Below are 16,357 nucleotides of genomic sequence, written 5' to 3'. Positions count from 1 at the left end.
GAGTTCTTTGCGAAGTATTCAATTTTGAGTATTTTGCAAAAACTTCATGTTGAGTGAAATGTAACTGTTTCATGAAGAGCGAATGTTGGATAAAAATTACTTAAAATCGAGTATTGAATTAGAAAATATTGAATAAAAATTGGATTGTTCGTTTTTTCTTCAACGTTTAAATTAACCATTGCAAATCAGTCATACTAGTTCAATTTATTTTTATAAACACTCATACAATTTAAAATTATTAAAACAAAACCTTGGTGAGAATGGTACTCCCTGTTGCTGCATATTTCACACTTCTTTGCTGCAAACTCGATGTACTTTCCATATTCCGATAAATCCAATAGGCCGTTGTATTAAGCTTGCATCAGTCGGGGCACCAGTCCAGTGTTAGAATCTAGAAATGAGTTTAACTTTAGATGTTTGTACTGCAAAATTCAATCAACTATCCACCTACTCTTAGCTCTCTTAGCATGTGAGATGCTCCCAATCTTCAGCATTCCCTCGCCGATCACGCTGGCAAATGTGTTCGGAATACTTAACGCGAATACTGGACTAGCTACGCATGCCCACGTACACGGGAAACTTCCATCTTCAGATCCGGACACCATCTATATCTCTTGAGATCCTAGGAATTAAAAATTTCAATATATGTATGTATTTTTTTTTTAACTTTCCGTATGGGAGATGTAAACTTACCACATTTAATAGTCCGTTATTAAATTAATCAAATTTTTTCGAACAACATTCACTAAATTGATTTTTTGCTTTCGCCAGGCGCCAAAAAAGGCAAAATGCATATGGCGCACGCTGCGATTTTTCATCCAAATCCAAGTGCAATCGCAACACTTGATTTTGGATACTTTCATAGTGAAGAAAACGAAACAACTCAAAATCGAGATAAAAAGTTCGCAAAAATATGAACTCTCTCAAGACTACTGTTTGAGTACAATTAACGAAGCGTAAGAGTTATCGTTGTACTTCAAGATTAAGTTTAAAGTAATCATCAATGAGAACAAAATTGTACGCAAAACAGTAGTGATAGAGAAGTACTTACATAGAGGTAACTCTAAGACAAGTAGGTCCCGAAGAAACGTGCTCAACTTTTTGGCTCACCTCTGGTACTATCCCCTAATAAACAAATACCATAACGAACAATAACCCAAATAGTTGAACTTTTCCACAAATGGTTTGGATGATACCCCAAACACGTCGTTAAGCAAAATAACCATAACAAATTTATTATAGGGTCTTCGGTCCCAAGCTTGTCGAATCACCCCTCGAAACATAGGAAAAACCAATAACCCCTCATTTTATCTGTCAAACTTTCATAGCGAATCAAAACAAACATTGCGTAGTACTAGAATTTCGACTAGAATAGGGTACGTTAATCGTTTGCTTGGGACCAATAGGCTACTAAAGTGGTGAGCCAATTTAAAATCGTTAGTTTCGTATTGATTGTTGGTACTTATTTTTAAGTACACTCAAAAATATGACAAAACGAATATAGATTAAATTATATGCATTTTATGGTTTTTCAAAATTTATACATTGGTTCGATTAAAATTTTCGTCAAAATTATACTAAGTCCGAATAACGGAGTGGAATTCGATCAGTGTTTACTAAAATGACAGGAATAAGAACATCTGGATGCCCTTCGGAGCTTCGTGCTGGTGAAGGGCTTTGTCCCAGCGGATTTCTACTGCGCCTGTAATCTGCTGGGCAGCATCGAAATTGAAAGTATTTTTTAAAATATTATTAATAAAAAATAAACTAATGAAAAAAGCTTCCTGAGACAATTTAATAATATTTACCATAAATGAAATAAAGAAGCGAAAAATACATTCTCTTGAATAAACCGTATATATGCACTGTGAGTATATTTCGATTTTATACTATGGCACGCATAAACCATTTTTATACTAAGTTTGCATTCTCTCCCTTTATACCGACCTTTGCGTCGGTACGGAGAGTTGCTATTTAGCGTAACTTTTATACTATTTAGATTTCAATATTTCAGTGTCAACATTTCAAAGGGGCGTAATTGCTTTTGTAAACAATTACTTTAGCCGTCAATTTCTCGCGAATGATATCTTACCTCTCCAAAATTACAATGCTAGCTGGTAGAGGAAACATTCCTCTACCTGCTGGTGTTATTATTTTTCATGAGTGAGCTTTTATTTGCGAGAAATCTATGGCTAAAGCCATTGTTTACAAATGCAATTACGCCCCTTTGAAATGTTGGCACTGATTTTTTGAGTGTACTTTTCATCTCGATTTTGAGTTATTTCGTCTTTCCGTGTGTATATTTTGGAGCCCCATTAAGTAGAACATTACGCTATCTACACTTCACATTATGAACTAAATGCCACAACAAATAAATCAAACTGAACATTGCATTAGGTCTTAAGTAACATTGACAGATTCTCTTCGTCGACTTTCTCTTTGTATCCCCACGGCCACGTTAAGACATACCCAGGTATTTTCAGCACACATATCGATAAAAGACGTACATACGCTTTCAACACAACAAGAAACGGTTATATGTGCTCTAGTTTTTAACGAAAGAGAAAGTCGATGAAGAGAATCGATTAATGTTACTTAGGATCTAATGCAATGTTCAGCTTGAAATACCAACATAAAATAAAGCTGAGCTGACGTCAGAATCAGCTGTGAAGTTTCATAACAGATTAATTTCGCGTCCTCCACAGCAACAACATCAAGAACCATCCCGAAACTAAAATGCTTAGGTTTTCAAAACAACATCTATGCAATAGGATCATTCAAATTCAACACATAAGGTAAGTCCTATAAGCCTGATATCAATAACATCCAATGGCTAAATGTAGGGGAAATGCAGGTAATGTCGGCCTAAGTGTCCCTAATTTGGGTCCATACATAAATTCAGCAATCGACTAAATTTTCAATAGCAACCAAAAATATCCATTAGTAACTTCCCAATAACGCGTTCATCTAGATAAAATGGATAAATAGCAGATTTTTAGCGATGGGCCCAATCTTAGATCCATAGGTCAACATTAGAGACATTAAAATTTTACATTTTTCATTCCAACTAATAACAGATCTGCGCATCAAACAAACCACTATGAGGTGTTGAAGCTTAAGTCAACTTGTACACCTAAGGAAATAAGAGAAGCATTTATAAGATTGTCGAAAGAAGTATATTCGGCTGGTTAATAGCGTGTATCCATTATTTAATGCATGTCCAACTATTCCGTTGTAGTTACATCCAGATGTCAACGCCAGCGACACAAATAAGAAAGCCAAAGAAAAATCATTCGTACAACTATTAGAAGCATACAAAGTGCTGAGTAAAACAGATACCCGTGCTAGCTATGATTACGAAATCTCATTCCGGATACGGATGGACCAGCCTCAAGCAAAGCCTGCTGCTCAAAATATTCAAAATCAGTGAGTATCTGCCCTGCATATTGCATACATTATTGTAGACTTTTGTAAGCTATTTCTTCTATTTCTTCACGCTATTTTTTCTAATCAAAATTTACCTATGCAATATCATCTAAATGAAATCTTCACCCGTTTGTCGCTAATTCATAGCAGCCAAGGAGGGCGTTTATTACAAAACAAAACATCACATTGTTTTTTATCGGCACCTGCCACAAACCAACACGGCAAGGAAAAAATACTCAAAATTAAGTTTAAAAAAACTCAACGTTGGGTTCTATCACTAAACCTCAAATTTTGAGGTTATAAGTTTATTTTCATTGAGGTTGCTCTTATCGCCTTTAACCATTTCAGTTTTACAAGCGTTGATAGACGAGTGGTCAACACACGGGCCCCGTAATCTCAACGTCCATGGTTCGGGTCCAGTCTTCTCCGTTTTATTATTTTTTTGTCAACTTGGTCAACGATCAGGATTACTCAAAATTGAGTTTTCTTCTTTAACTTAATTTTACCTAGCCCCACGGAAGCCACGTGATGAGTGAAAGGAACTCAATTTTGGGTACTTTTTTCTTACTGTTGTGGTTAATGCAGTCACCGGGCGGTCCCTTGTTTCAGCGTGAGAGTATTCGTGAACGAGAAGAATATATAGGATAAATGTCAGTCGAATTGTCAGACGATACAAATGTCAAATGTAGAATTGCTTTGTCATTATCTGGTGAATCTAGTGCAACATTATATATTATTACGTAAATATTATACTACAGTAAATTAGTACCTTTTATTTGATTTATATTCTTGTTTCTAGACTGGATAAGAGAAAATTGAATTCTTTATTTGTTACATTCATTGGTACATTGTGTAAGGAGACTAAATGTAAGAAAACATGAATTTATATTGTTGCTATCCTAACCTTAAATAAATTTACAGCTTTGAGCTATCTTGATCGGGAACACAGACGAGTTGCTTTGAAGACCTCCGAAATAATTTCAACATAATCTCAAAGATTTATAGAGTACCGAGAATGGAGAAATCGTTTGTTCGTCAGACTCGTTCCAAGACCAAGGCTGCCAAACAGTCTAATCTCTTCGGTGAAGAACATCTTAGTACTTCTGAACACGATCTGGACCTGACAGAGGATGGATTTATGCCTTCGATGATCGATTTTGAGCACGGACAGGATCTCGATTGTGCTGTATGTGATCAACCCAACAATGCAGAATTGTATATGGTCCAATGCGGAGGATGCAAGCGTTGGAACCATTTTTCGTGCGCGAGGGTGGATACGAATGCTGTCTATTCGAAGGAGTTTTGCTGTGCGGAGTGTTCGTCGAAGAGAGTACCAGAGCGATCAGCTAGGTCGGGATCTGGTCGATCGAGTGCTACAAGCGGTCGTAGGTCCCACATTGACCGTGAAATCCAACGTCTGGAGGACGAGAGGCGAGCTGAAGAGCAGGTAGAACAGGAGCGGATACAGCAGGAGAAGTTGCTGATTGAGAAAGCCGCTAAGGAGAAACTGGAGCGGGAAAAGCAGTTCATAGCTAGAAAGCACGAGTTGCTCCGCCAGCAGGACGATGACATTGAGAGCTTTGTGAGTCGTCGTAGTAGCAGTAGTAGTATACTAAAGGTGGAGAAATGGGTTGAGCAGCATATTTCCCGCACCGGCGCCGTCGGTGGTAGTGAGAAAGAAAACATTCCAGAGTCAGTCGAACCAAAAGAGTCTATCCCTGTTGGTTCGTCTACTCCGTTGGGTGGTAGCGCAATCACTGCTGGAAATCAGCAACCAGCTGCTGACGAGCAACGGGCATCTGTACCCCGTACGATCGAGAGCATCACTATTGGTGACAGTCCGGAAGAAGATCTCCCCAAGTTGCATTTGGTAAACATTCAACCATACACGCGGCTTTTGGAGGAGTCAGGACCAAACTTTCCAAGTATTGAACTGACCTTGAAGCGACCGAATACCGGTGCGAACCCGAAGATCATCGGAAAGATAACGAACCCTATCTCTCGCCCTACCCCCTTTGAAAAATGGACGCGTGAGACAAATGAACTTCAAAAGCGTGGCAAAGCGGAACTGCAGCAAGCATACGACGAGAAGAAGGAATTAGAGAATCGATTACACGAAATTGAATCGAACTTGAAACGGCAACGTCACATGGAACTAGAACACCAGCAGGAGAACGAATTGAGGCGAAGGCGAGAAATAGAACTTGTAAACCGACTGAATCGACTGGAGGAGCAGCGTGCAGGAGAGCGGCAACAGCTACAGGAAGTGGAAAACGCATTGAAAAGACAACTAGAGGATAGTCAGCAACGATATCAGGCACTGGAAACCAAACGGCGGCAAGAACATGCTGCGCGAGAAGAAGAGCTACGGCGACTTAAAGAACGAGAGCAGCAGCTTGCTCAGCAACTGGAATCGGTTCTTCTACGAGAGAAAATCGGACATCCATCACATGCAGCATTACCGGAGTCCACGAGAAGTGGTACATCTCTGGCGTCCATGGTGAGTGATTCTCGATTTCATAGTTTCGAAGCAGATTCTGTAGCGTATGCGGATAGAAAGACACCTTGTCCTAGTGTCATTAGTACGGTGGGTAGAGCAGGAACACCTTGCACTTTTACCATAAATCGAGAGATAGGGCCGACAAATGTAACGCAGTTTAATCAACACCACCCTCCAGGGTTAGACAATTTCGGTAGGACTAATTTCTTGAATGCCCAATACGGACCTACGCGTCAACAGCTAGCAGCTAGACAGGTGATCCCAAAGGAACTCCCCACGTTTTCTGGGGATCCTACTGAATGGCCTCTCTTTGTAAGTAGTTACCAGCATTCAACAGATGCATGTGGCTATTCAGACTCGGAAAATTTGCTGCGTCTACAACGTTCGTTGAAAGGAATCGCAAAGGAATCGGTGAGCAGCTTTCTGCTACACCCATCGACAGTACCTCAAATTATGTCAACTCTACAGACCTTGTATGGGAGGCCCGAGCAAATCGTGCATCACATGGTGACCAAAGTTCGTGCCACTCCCGCACCAAGAGCGGACAAGCTGGAAACTCTAATCCAGTTTGGTCTAGTTGTCCAAAATCTGTGTGGACATCTACAAGCGATTGGAATGGAAAATCACCTTTCCAACCCCATTCTACTACAAGAGCTCGTCGATAAACTTCCAGCCAACATCAAATTCAGCTGGGCACTGTACCAGGAGCAACAGCCGATTGTCAACTTGAGGACGTTTGGCGAATATATGGGAAGAGTCACGACCGCTACTAGTGGAATAACTAATGTTTGTCCGATTTCAAAGCATCAGAAAGATGAAAAACCTAAGGCGAAGGAAAAAGCATATGTGAACACACATACTACGTACGAAAAGAAGAAGCAAGGATCATCTGCCAGTCTTCCTAAAGGTGATCAACGGGTAGAGTCATCGAACATAAAGCGCAACGAAAGCGATACAAAAAAGGAATGTCCGTTGTGCAAATCGCATGACCACATCGCAGAGAAGTGCGTCGAGTTCAAGAAGCTCTCAGTGAACGAACGCTGGAAAGTGGTGAAGGAAAAGAAACTCTGTCGGAGATGTCTGATCGCACACACTCGCTGGCCATGTGAAGGCGAAGTTTGTGGAGTAAACGAATGTCAGAAACGTCACCATCGGCTACTTCATTACAACCCTAAGCCGGAACAGCCTTTGACTACTACGAATGCCACTGTCACTGTCCACCGACAACCAGTTACGTCGACCTTATTCAAAATACTACCGGTCACGTTGTACGGCAAGACAGGCACTATCGACACTTACGCATTTCTTGACGATGGATCATCTACAACTCTCCTAGAGCAATCAATAGCTGACGAACTTGGGGTCGATGGCAAGGTGCAATCCTTGTGCATGCAGTGGACCAGCGGAATCAACAAGAAAGTGGCTACAACTCAAATCGTTAAGCTAGGTATTTCGGAACCTGGGAGTAGAAAGGTGTATCAGTTATCAGAAGTCTACACAGTTGAGAACTTGGGGCTTCCGGAACAATCGATTGATGTAGATGAGTTAGCTAAACAGTACAAGCACCTACAACGTTTACCGGTGAAGAGTTTCCAGAGGGCTACGCCAGGACTGCTGATTGGAGTAAATAATATTCATCTACTAAATACTGCCAAAATACGTGAAGGGAAGGAGCAAGAGCCTATTGCTGCAAAAACTAGCATCGGATGGGTTGTTTGCGGTTGTCTGCGTGGTGAAGAGAATCAGTTTCTACATCGTCAGATGCACATTTGTGCGGAATTAACCGAGCTCGATCTACATAATTACGTTCGAGAATTCTTCTCGGTGGAAAGCATAGGTGTCGCCGTTGCACCGAATTTGGAAGGCAAGGATGATCAACGGGCGCGCTTGATCCTTGAAGGAACGACGATACGGAAGACGGACGGAAAATTCGAGACAGGGCTGCTGTGGAAACAAGACGATTTCGAGTTCCCTGACAGCCGACCGATGGCCGAGCGACGACTGAAATGTCTCGAACGGCGCCTGGAGAGGGATCCGAAGCTGTATGACAGCGTGCGTCAACAGATAGCAGATTACGAGTTTAAAGGGTACATCCACGTAGTGACCGATGAAGAAAGGGCTAAGTTTGATCCACGCCGTACTTGGTACTTGCCGCTTGGGGTAGTCTTAAATCCCAATAAACCTGGCAAAGTGCGCGTGATATGGGACGCGGCCGCCAAAGTAAATGGTGTGTCGTTGAACACGATGTTACTAAAGGGACCGGATCTGCTGACCCCGCAAATGAGCGTAACGTTCAAATTCCGTGAACGAAAAGTGGCGATGTCTGGGGATATTCAGGAAATGTTTTTGCAAGTCGGGATCAGAGAAGAAGATCGAAGTGCACTTTTATTCGTTTTCCGTAACTCCCCATCTCAGCCCATGGTCACTATGGCGTCTGACGTTGCTATATTCGGGGCAACCTGTTCGCCAGCACAGTCTCAATATGTAAAGAATCTGAATGCGGCGGAGCACGAGCAAGAATATCCACAGGCGGCTGCGGCAATTAAGAATAAGCATTACGTCGACGACTATCTCGACAGTGTCGACACAGAAGAAGAGGCGGTTGAGTTGGCATTGGCAGTAGCGGAAGTGCATCAAAAAGCAGGCTTTCATATTCGGAATTGGGTGTCAAACAGGTGCAAGGTTCTGGAAGCTATTGGAGAGATCAATCCAGCAACAGTGAAGAACCTAACGATGAACAGTCAGAGTGGTTTTGAGCGATTGCTGGGGATATCGTGGTTGCCCGGTGAAGACGTCTTCTGCTTTAAACTTGGCGTACAAGGAGAGCTTCAAGAACTAGCAAAAGGTGATAGAGTGCCCACCAAACGGATGATGCTCAGTTTCTTAATGAGAATTTACGATCCATTAGGGTTGGTGGGTTCGCTGGTGATCCAGGGAAAAATATTAATACAGGACGTGTGGAAAACAAACGTGGAATGGGATCAACAGATCCCTGAAGAACTTGTTGGGCGTTGGAAGGCGTGGCTGCAAGTGCTGAAGGAGTTGGAAAACGTGAAAATCCAGCGATGTTACTTTCCTAGGTACGATCCTAACTGCTACGATTCATTGGAGCTTCATATCTTTGTGGATGGTAGCGCACAAGCATATTCTGCAGTCGCTTACTTTCGCGTACGTGACCGAGGGCAGATACGATGCTCTCTGGTTGCGTCCAAAACAAAGGTTGCCCCACTGCAGCTTTTGTCGACCCCCCGTATTGAGCTGCAGGCGGCGGTAATTGGCACACGGTTGCGTAAAACAATAGAAGAAGGTCATTCCGTCAAAATCAAGCGAACGTATTTCTGGAGCGATTCAAGTACAGTTGTCTCTTGGATTAGATCGGACACCCGACGTTACCGACAATATGTAGCTTTTCGCGTCAATGAGATCCTGAGTTTGTCGAAAGTTGACGAGTGGCAATGGTTAGGAACGAAGATTAACGTAGCAGACGAGGCAACAAAATGGGGGAAAGGCCCGAACTGCAAACCAGATAGCAGGTGGATGCGTGGACCAGCGTTCTTGTATGAAGAGAAGGATGACTGGCTGAGAGATAGGTTGGAGTTACTGGATGAAACTGTGGAAGAACTACGTCCAGCATACATGTGCAGCCATATGTTGATAGTTCCAGTGGTTGATGTAGATCGTTTCTCGAAGTACGAGCGACTACTACGTAGTGTCGCGTACGTACATCATTTTTACGACGTCATGCTGCAACGGGCAAGAAATGGACTTCGTGATCACTCAGGAGTATTGACATGTGATGATTTGCAGAAAGCTGAACGAATTTTGTGGCGTATTGCGCAATCGGAACATTATCCAGATGAGGTGGCGACATTGAAACGTAACATGGATGCGGGGCCAGAACAGCGGAAACCGTTGGACAAAAATAGTCCGATTACGAAACTGACTCCACAGCTCGATGAACATGGAGTTCTACGATTCAGTAGCCGACTCGCAGCAGCTGAATACGTCAGCTATGATACCAGATATCCTATTATCCTACCAAGACAACATCAGATCACTAAATTGCTTTTGGATTGGTACCATCGTAAATTCCGACACGCGAACAACGAAACTATCGTTAATGAAGTCAGGCAGAAATTCTATATCCCGAAGTTACGAATTGAAGTACGTTCTGCAGCTCGTCGCTGCCAATGGTGTCGTGTCTATAAAGTTAGACCTGTACCTCCAAAAATGGGACAACTTCCAAGGGTTCGAGTCACGCCATTCTTACGACCATTTACATTTGTAGGGATCGATTACTTTGGGCCCTACTACGTAAAGGTAGGACGCAACTCGGTCAAACGCTGGGTTGTTTTGTTTACGTGTCTCACTATCCGCGCAATACATATGGAGGTAGCCCACGGTCTAACAACTGATTCGTGTAAGAAGGCCATTCGGCGATTTGTCGCCCGAAGAGGAGCTCCGCAAGAAATATATACTGATAATGGCACGAATTTTGTAGGTGCTAGCAGGGAGCTTCAAAACGAGTTGCGATCGATTAATACTACGATGAGCAGTACGTTTACGGACGCGAATACCAAGTGGAGGTTCAACCCCCCAGCAGCACCTCATATGGGTGGCTGTTGGGAGCGAATGGTTCGATCCGTGAAAACTGCATTAGGATCGTTACCAACAGCGCGAAAGCTGGATGACGAGGGGTTCGTGACGCTGCTGGCTGAAGCAGAACACATGGTCAACTCGCGACCGCTAACGTTTGTACCACTGGAACATGAGCAACAGGAGTCTTTAACCCCGAATCATTTTTTGATGCTGAGTTCTAGTGGAGTGCGTCAAGCGGTCAAAACCCCCGTGAACACAAAGAAGGCTTTGGCAGAGGGATGGACTTTAATCCAACATATGATGGACATATTTTGGCAGCGATGGATTGTCGAGTACCTACCGGTTATTTCCCGACGCAGCAAATGGTTCCAAGATGTAGCACCGGTAAAGGAAGGAATGTTAGTGGTGATAGCTGGTGAAGGGAACCGTAATGGTTGGGTACGAGGTCGAGTGATCCGAACTTATCTAGGTAAGGATGGAATAGCACGTAAAGCGGACGTAGAGACATCTAGCGGTGTGTTAAATAGACCTGTGAACAAACTAGCGGTACTTGATGTAGTTCCAGTTGGTGACGCCGAAAAGGATCTTGTGCGTCACGGTGGGGAGGATGTTGTGGTTAATGCAGTCACCGGGCGGTCCCTTGTTTCAGCGTGAGAGTATTCGTGAACGAGAAGAATATATAGGATAAATGTCAGTCGAATTGTCAGACGATACAAATGTCAAATGTAGAATTGCTTTGTCATTATCTGGTGAATCTAGTGCAACATTATATATTATTACGTAAATATTATACTACAGTAAATTAGTACCTTTTATTTGATTTATATTCTTGTTTCTAGACTGGATAAGAGAAAATTGAATTCTTTATTTGTTACATTCATTGGTACATTGTGTAAGGAGACTAAATGTAAGAAAACATGAATTTATATTGTTGCTATCCTAACCTTAAATAAATTTACAGCTTTGAGCTATCTTGATCGGGAACACAGACGAGTTGCTTTGAAGACCTCCGAAATAATTTCAACACTTACCGTGAAAACAAACTAAAAACTGTATTGGGCGTATTGGGGCAAAAATGTCGTGACATTTCTAAACTGTTTCTTGCCGGCTACACAGAAAAAAAGTGGTTGAATATTACATCCAAACTGCTGCAACCAGGTCAATCCCAATGAGCTGGATTACCGAGGTGAAGCAATCGGTTAAGTTGTGTGAGTTAAACCTCCTGTACGATACATGCAATTAGTGACATCACTAATTGCGTTTACGTTGATTTTTTGGTTTACTAATACAACTATATTTCACGATCTGCTTCACCTCTCTTTGTACCTCATTGGGTCAATCCATCGGTTGTGTAATATAACGTTGTACGATGTACACACTTAGAAATTATCGCCGACTTCGGTAATTTTTACTGAAATCTGAACAGCTGAACTTTTCGGTAAAATTTATGCAATGCAATTCAATTGCTTTTCAGCTACTTTAAAACTAAATCTCCACTAAAATGACAAGATTTGATCATTTAAACAAGGTTGAACATGTTTTCATAGTATTTTAAAATTCAATAGCCTTTAAAACGAAGGTCAAAGTTTTACCGAACGTTCAGCTGTGCTGATTTCGGTAAAATTTACCGAACACAGAAACAAAATCTTAGTGTGTACATCGAATTTCCGAACAAAATTACATCCATTGCTATTACATCATTATTTCATACATCAGCTTGAATTACATTGATCGATATTACATTTTTTTTGCTGTGTACGCTACATTTTCGCACACAACAGAAAACGAGACCGAGTGGGGCTAAAGTCCTGTATACAGTTAAAGTATGGACGACTGTCACCACAAAACAGAAAAAAGCTGTTAAAAATCGAGCAAAGCGGTGCATTTTGACGGTTCGATTGGAACAACTTTTGACAGACGTCCATACGTCCATACTTTTACTGTATATAGGGCTTTAAGTGGGGCGACAGTTTTGTATCGTTTGGAAATTTGCTGTTATGTGGTTAATTACCGCATATATTTGAAGTTTTTTTTTAATTTATTTTGTATTTCTTAAATATATAAAAAAAGTTCAATTTTGTCTTAATGGCATGGAATCATAGGATATGAATAAATACAAACCACTCCAAAATAGTAATAATATTACTATTTTGGAGTGGTTTGTATTTATTCATATCCTATCCATATTATGTATTAAATTTAAGCAGGGTTGCTTCCACTCACTTGCTATAAAAAAATATTATTCGGAATTGTGCAATCATTAGATGCAATAATGCTATGTTGTACTTGTAAGTAACAAGAAGAGGTAGTAAAGTATGTGTTTGACTCATAAAACCTGTCAATTTCGCTTTGAGAGCGTCACAATTAGCGATCTTATGATTCGTGAGCGTTCACTCAGAGTGAGCGCTCACGAGTCGTAAAACCGCTGATTGTGACGCACTGAAAGCAATTTTGACAGATTTTATGTGTCAGACATATACTTCACGACCTCCTCCTGTAACTTACAAGTACTAATTAGCATTATACTATATCATGATTTCATAATTCCGAAAAACATTTTTTTATAGCAAGTGAGTAGAAGTAACCCTGAATTTAAGTATACACACTTAATCTAGCTCGGTAAAATCTCCAACAGCCGATTACCTCGGCATTTACTTTTGCTGATATCTCTTCAAAATATCTGTTTGTTAGTTGATATATCAGCAAAATGTTATTTGTTAGCTGAGTCTCGGCAATTGTTTTACTGAATCTCAGCAAAATAAATTGCAGAAATACTCGGCTGTTGGAATCTCGGCGAAAAAAAATTAAGTGTGTACAGTGTACATAATAAAACTTGGTAAAACTGAGTGAATTATAAATTTGCCTTTGAGGATTTTCTTTATTAGAGAGTTGTATAGATGTTTCTCCTTTACTTTACCAAAATCTTTGGTTATTATTATTTAGGTAGGTTCCGATTCTACACGTTTTTTTTTCATTTTGATACCTGTGATTTTAACATGCTTAAATAAAACAGCAGATTTTGATAAGTTCTTTAGTGGGAATGACACTGATGAAGACTGCACATTGTAGTCGAAATATGTATCTGTCATGAATACCAACATTAATTAAGGGGAATTATTATTTTTGTTTTTTTTTTTTCATTATAGTCACGTTAACACTCTTGGGTCATTCGTGGCTTGTCCGGGGGTGAGATTTGAACTCGTGACTTTGGCGTGAGAGGTATGGATGTTAACCACTACGCCGGGGTCGCCCCCATAAGGGGAATTAAATGAAATAACCTTTTTGCTGTTTTATCCAGCAATTCTTTGTTATTAATAGGTATGTTCTCGGACTTGCTTTTCTGTAAAAAGCAAAAAGCAAAAGTATGTTCCGGTACTTTCTGCACCACATTATTTTCTTAAAGCAACTTACAGCAAAAGCAAAAAAGCATGTGCAGGAACAGACCAAATGTTTCAGTAAATTTTTATTGAATATTTCTAGTGTAAAAATATCATCAAGGTGGTGCATGGAGGGACTAATCAAAATGAATAACTCTGGTGGAAAAATTGAATCACGCTAAAAAATTGGAGGTGCACATTTAATTGAAAATTTCTGGTTCTAAGTTCTAAGTTCGCAACACTGTGGTGAATGTAGAAGCAAGGTTTATTCATTTTTCTGGTGCATAATTTGCATCGAAGAGGCAAAGCCTGAAAATTGCGCCACAAAGGTGCATGGTGAAACATGGTGCAACGTTCTGGTGAATGGAGGAGCATGCTTTATTAAAAATTTCTGGTGCAAAATTTGCACTGGTCTAAAATAAATGAAATGAAAAGAAAATTTCTGGTGGAAAACTTGCACTGGTCTGGTAAATGAAGGCACAAGCTTTATTTAAATTTAAGCTATATTGAAAATTTCTGGTGGAAATCTGCACCGTTCTGGTAAACGGATGGCCAAGCTTTTTGGATAATTTTTGGTTTTAAATTTGCATCCTTCTGTTGAATAGAGAAACAAATTTTAATAATAATTTCTGGTGTAAAATTTGCACCATTCTGATGATTGGAGGGAAGCTGATTTACTGGAAATTTATGATAAAAAATCTGAAAATAGGGGAAAGCTTTATTTGGTGGAAATCCTGCAACATTCTGATGATAGGAGAAGCCAGCTATTTTGAAAATGTCTGGTGGAAAATGGAAAAAAGGAAATCTGCTCCAATTAGAAGATTGGAGAAGCAATTTTTATTGAACATTACCGGTGGAAAATTTGCATCGTCTGGTCAATTGAAATTTCCAGGGTAAAATTACCTGGAGGCAAGTTTGTATTGAAAATTTCTGGTGTAAGATTGGCAACAATCTACTGCATGGAGGGGCAAGCCTGATGTAAAAATTGCACAGTTCTGGTGAATGGAGGGGCAAGCTTTATTGAACATTTCTGGTAGAAAAACTACAACGTTTTGGTGAATGGACGGATAACTTAAACTTGGATTCCGAGAAGAATTCGGAGCACAGTTTCAAAAGAAAAGAATACCGAGATAATCAAATTTTGAATGAAATTCCAAAGAGATGTTGAGGAAAACTTCAAGGGGATTCCGATGATAATTTCAAGCTCATTCTGGGAAGAATTTCTGGAGAATACAGAGGAAATTCTTTTGAAACTTTAGGGGACTTTCAGTTCTAAGGTGTTCTGCGAAAAAAAAAGTTCTAAAATATTCCGAGAAGAAGCTCAAGGATATTGAATTCTTAGGAAAGTTCCAAAATATTTCTGGGGAGAATTCAAAGAAAATTTTGCGGATAATTTCTAGTGCATGCTGCAGATATTTCCTAGATAATTTCGAAAAGAATACCGAGAAAATCAAATTTTGAGTGAAATTCCAAAGGGATTTGAGGAAAATTTCAAGGGAGTACCGATAGTTTCTAGCTCATTCCGGGAATAATTTCTGGATAATACTGAGGAAATTCTTCTGAGACTCTACGGGCATTTCAGTTCCAAGGTGTTCTGAATAAAAGTCAAGAAGAGTTCTTAAAATAATTCCAGAGGACTTCTGAGAAGAATTTCAAAAGATCTCATAGAGTTATAAAAAAAATAAAAAGAACCTCAAGGAATTCTGAGGATGGACTTTTTTGCAACTGTAAAAGTTTAAAGACAGCTTTTGGATTCCTTTATTGAAAAGTGGGTATTAGTTTGCAATTGATCCTTGGTCTATTATTGTCTTACTAAGAATTTGTCTAAGAATCTTCTCTGAAAATTTCAAGTCATTTGTAACCGTGGTTAAAAAGTTACAGCTGTTTATGTGCGTTGCAACAAATTCGGGATTGTCCTTTATATCATCTTTAAAACATATTGAATGTTCGGCATCATTTCCTGTCACCCCGACTGGTGGTACTTTGAGACAGGGTTGACATGCTCAATCCTTCGCCCAAGTCGTCATTCCGTTAACAATCCTGTACTCGCTTGTCAAAATAGTTTTGTGCGCTTTTTTTCCAATCGTTACATATTTTTTAAACCTTTTCAATAATCCTATTAGTTTTGGCATTTAGGTCAAAATTTGAAAAAAAAAATTATAAATAAAATTTTCGCTGAAAATGACCAAGTTCAACGTAAAATGTAACTACAACTTACAAAACCTTGAAATAGTCAAAAATAAACTGTAACGATGCCTTCAAAATATGCAAAAACGTACTGCACAAAATTTCAGAAAGGTAACTGAATAAAAGATGATACCAGTACCTTGAAGAATATATTTTCTTTGGTTTATATTTTTAACCTGAAAAGAAGAGCATGACGCAAAAAATTATTACAACGATTCCTACAGGTTTCAGAAATTGGAAGAAAGCGGCCAAGCTGGGCAAACACAAT

The 16,357-nt window shown here is 40.1% G+C and overlaps 1 protein-coding gene across 1 annotated transcript in view; it reads left to right on the top strand.

Moving 5' to 3' along the window:
* Positions 1-2,684: 2,684 nt before the first annotated feature.
* Positions 2,685-16,357, top strand: part of LOC135704956 (dnaJ-like protein 60) — a 31,849-nt gene continuing 18,176 nt past the window's right edge. Inside the window, exons 1-3 of the mRNA XM_065226493.1 lie at positions 2,685-2,795; positions 3,078-3,174; positions 3,239-3,426. Coding sequence (XP_065082565.1) covers positions 2,737-2,795; positions 3,078-3,174; positions 3,239-3,426 — 344 coding nt within the window. The 5' untranslated portion in view covers positions 2,685-2,736. The remainder of the gene's footprint in view (positions 2,796-3,077; positions 3,175-3,238; positions 3,427-16,357) is intronic.

The sequence above is a fragment of the Ochlerotatus camptorhynchus genome, unplaced genomic scaffold (genome assembly GCF_037179485.1).
Source record: "Ochlerotatus camptorhynchus isolate MF236.1 unplaced genomic scaffold, CSIRO-AGI_Acam_v1.1 ptg000252l, whole genome shotgun sequence".
NCBI lineage: Eukaryota > Metazoa > Arthropoda > Insecta > Diptera > Culicidae > Ochlerotatus > Ochlerotatus camptorhynchus.
Note: the sequence above shows the minus strand (reverse complement) of the source record. Positions and strands in the feature narration are given on the sequence as shown.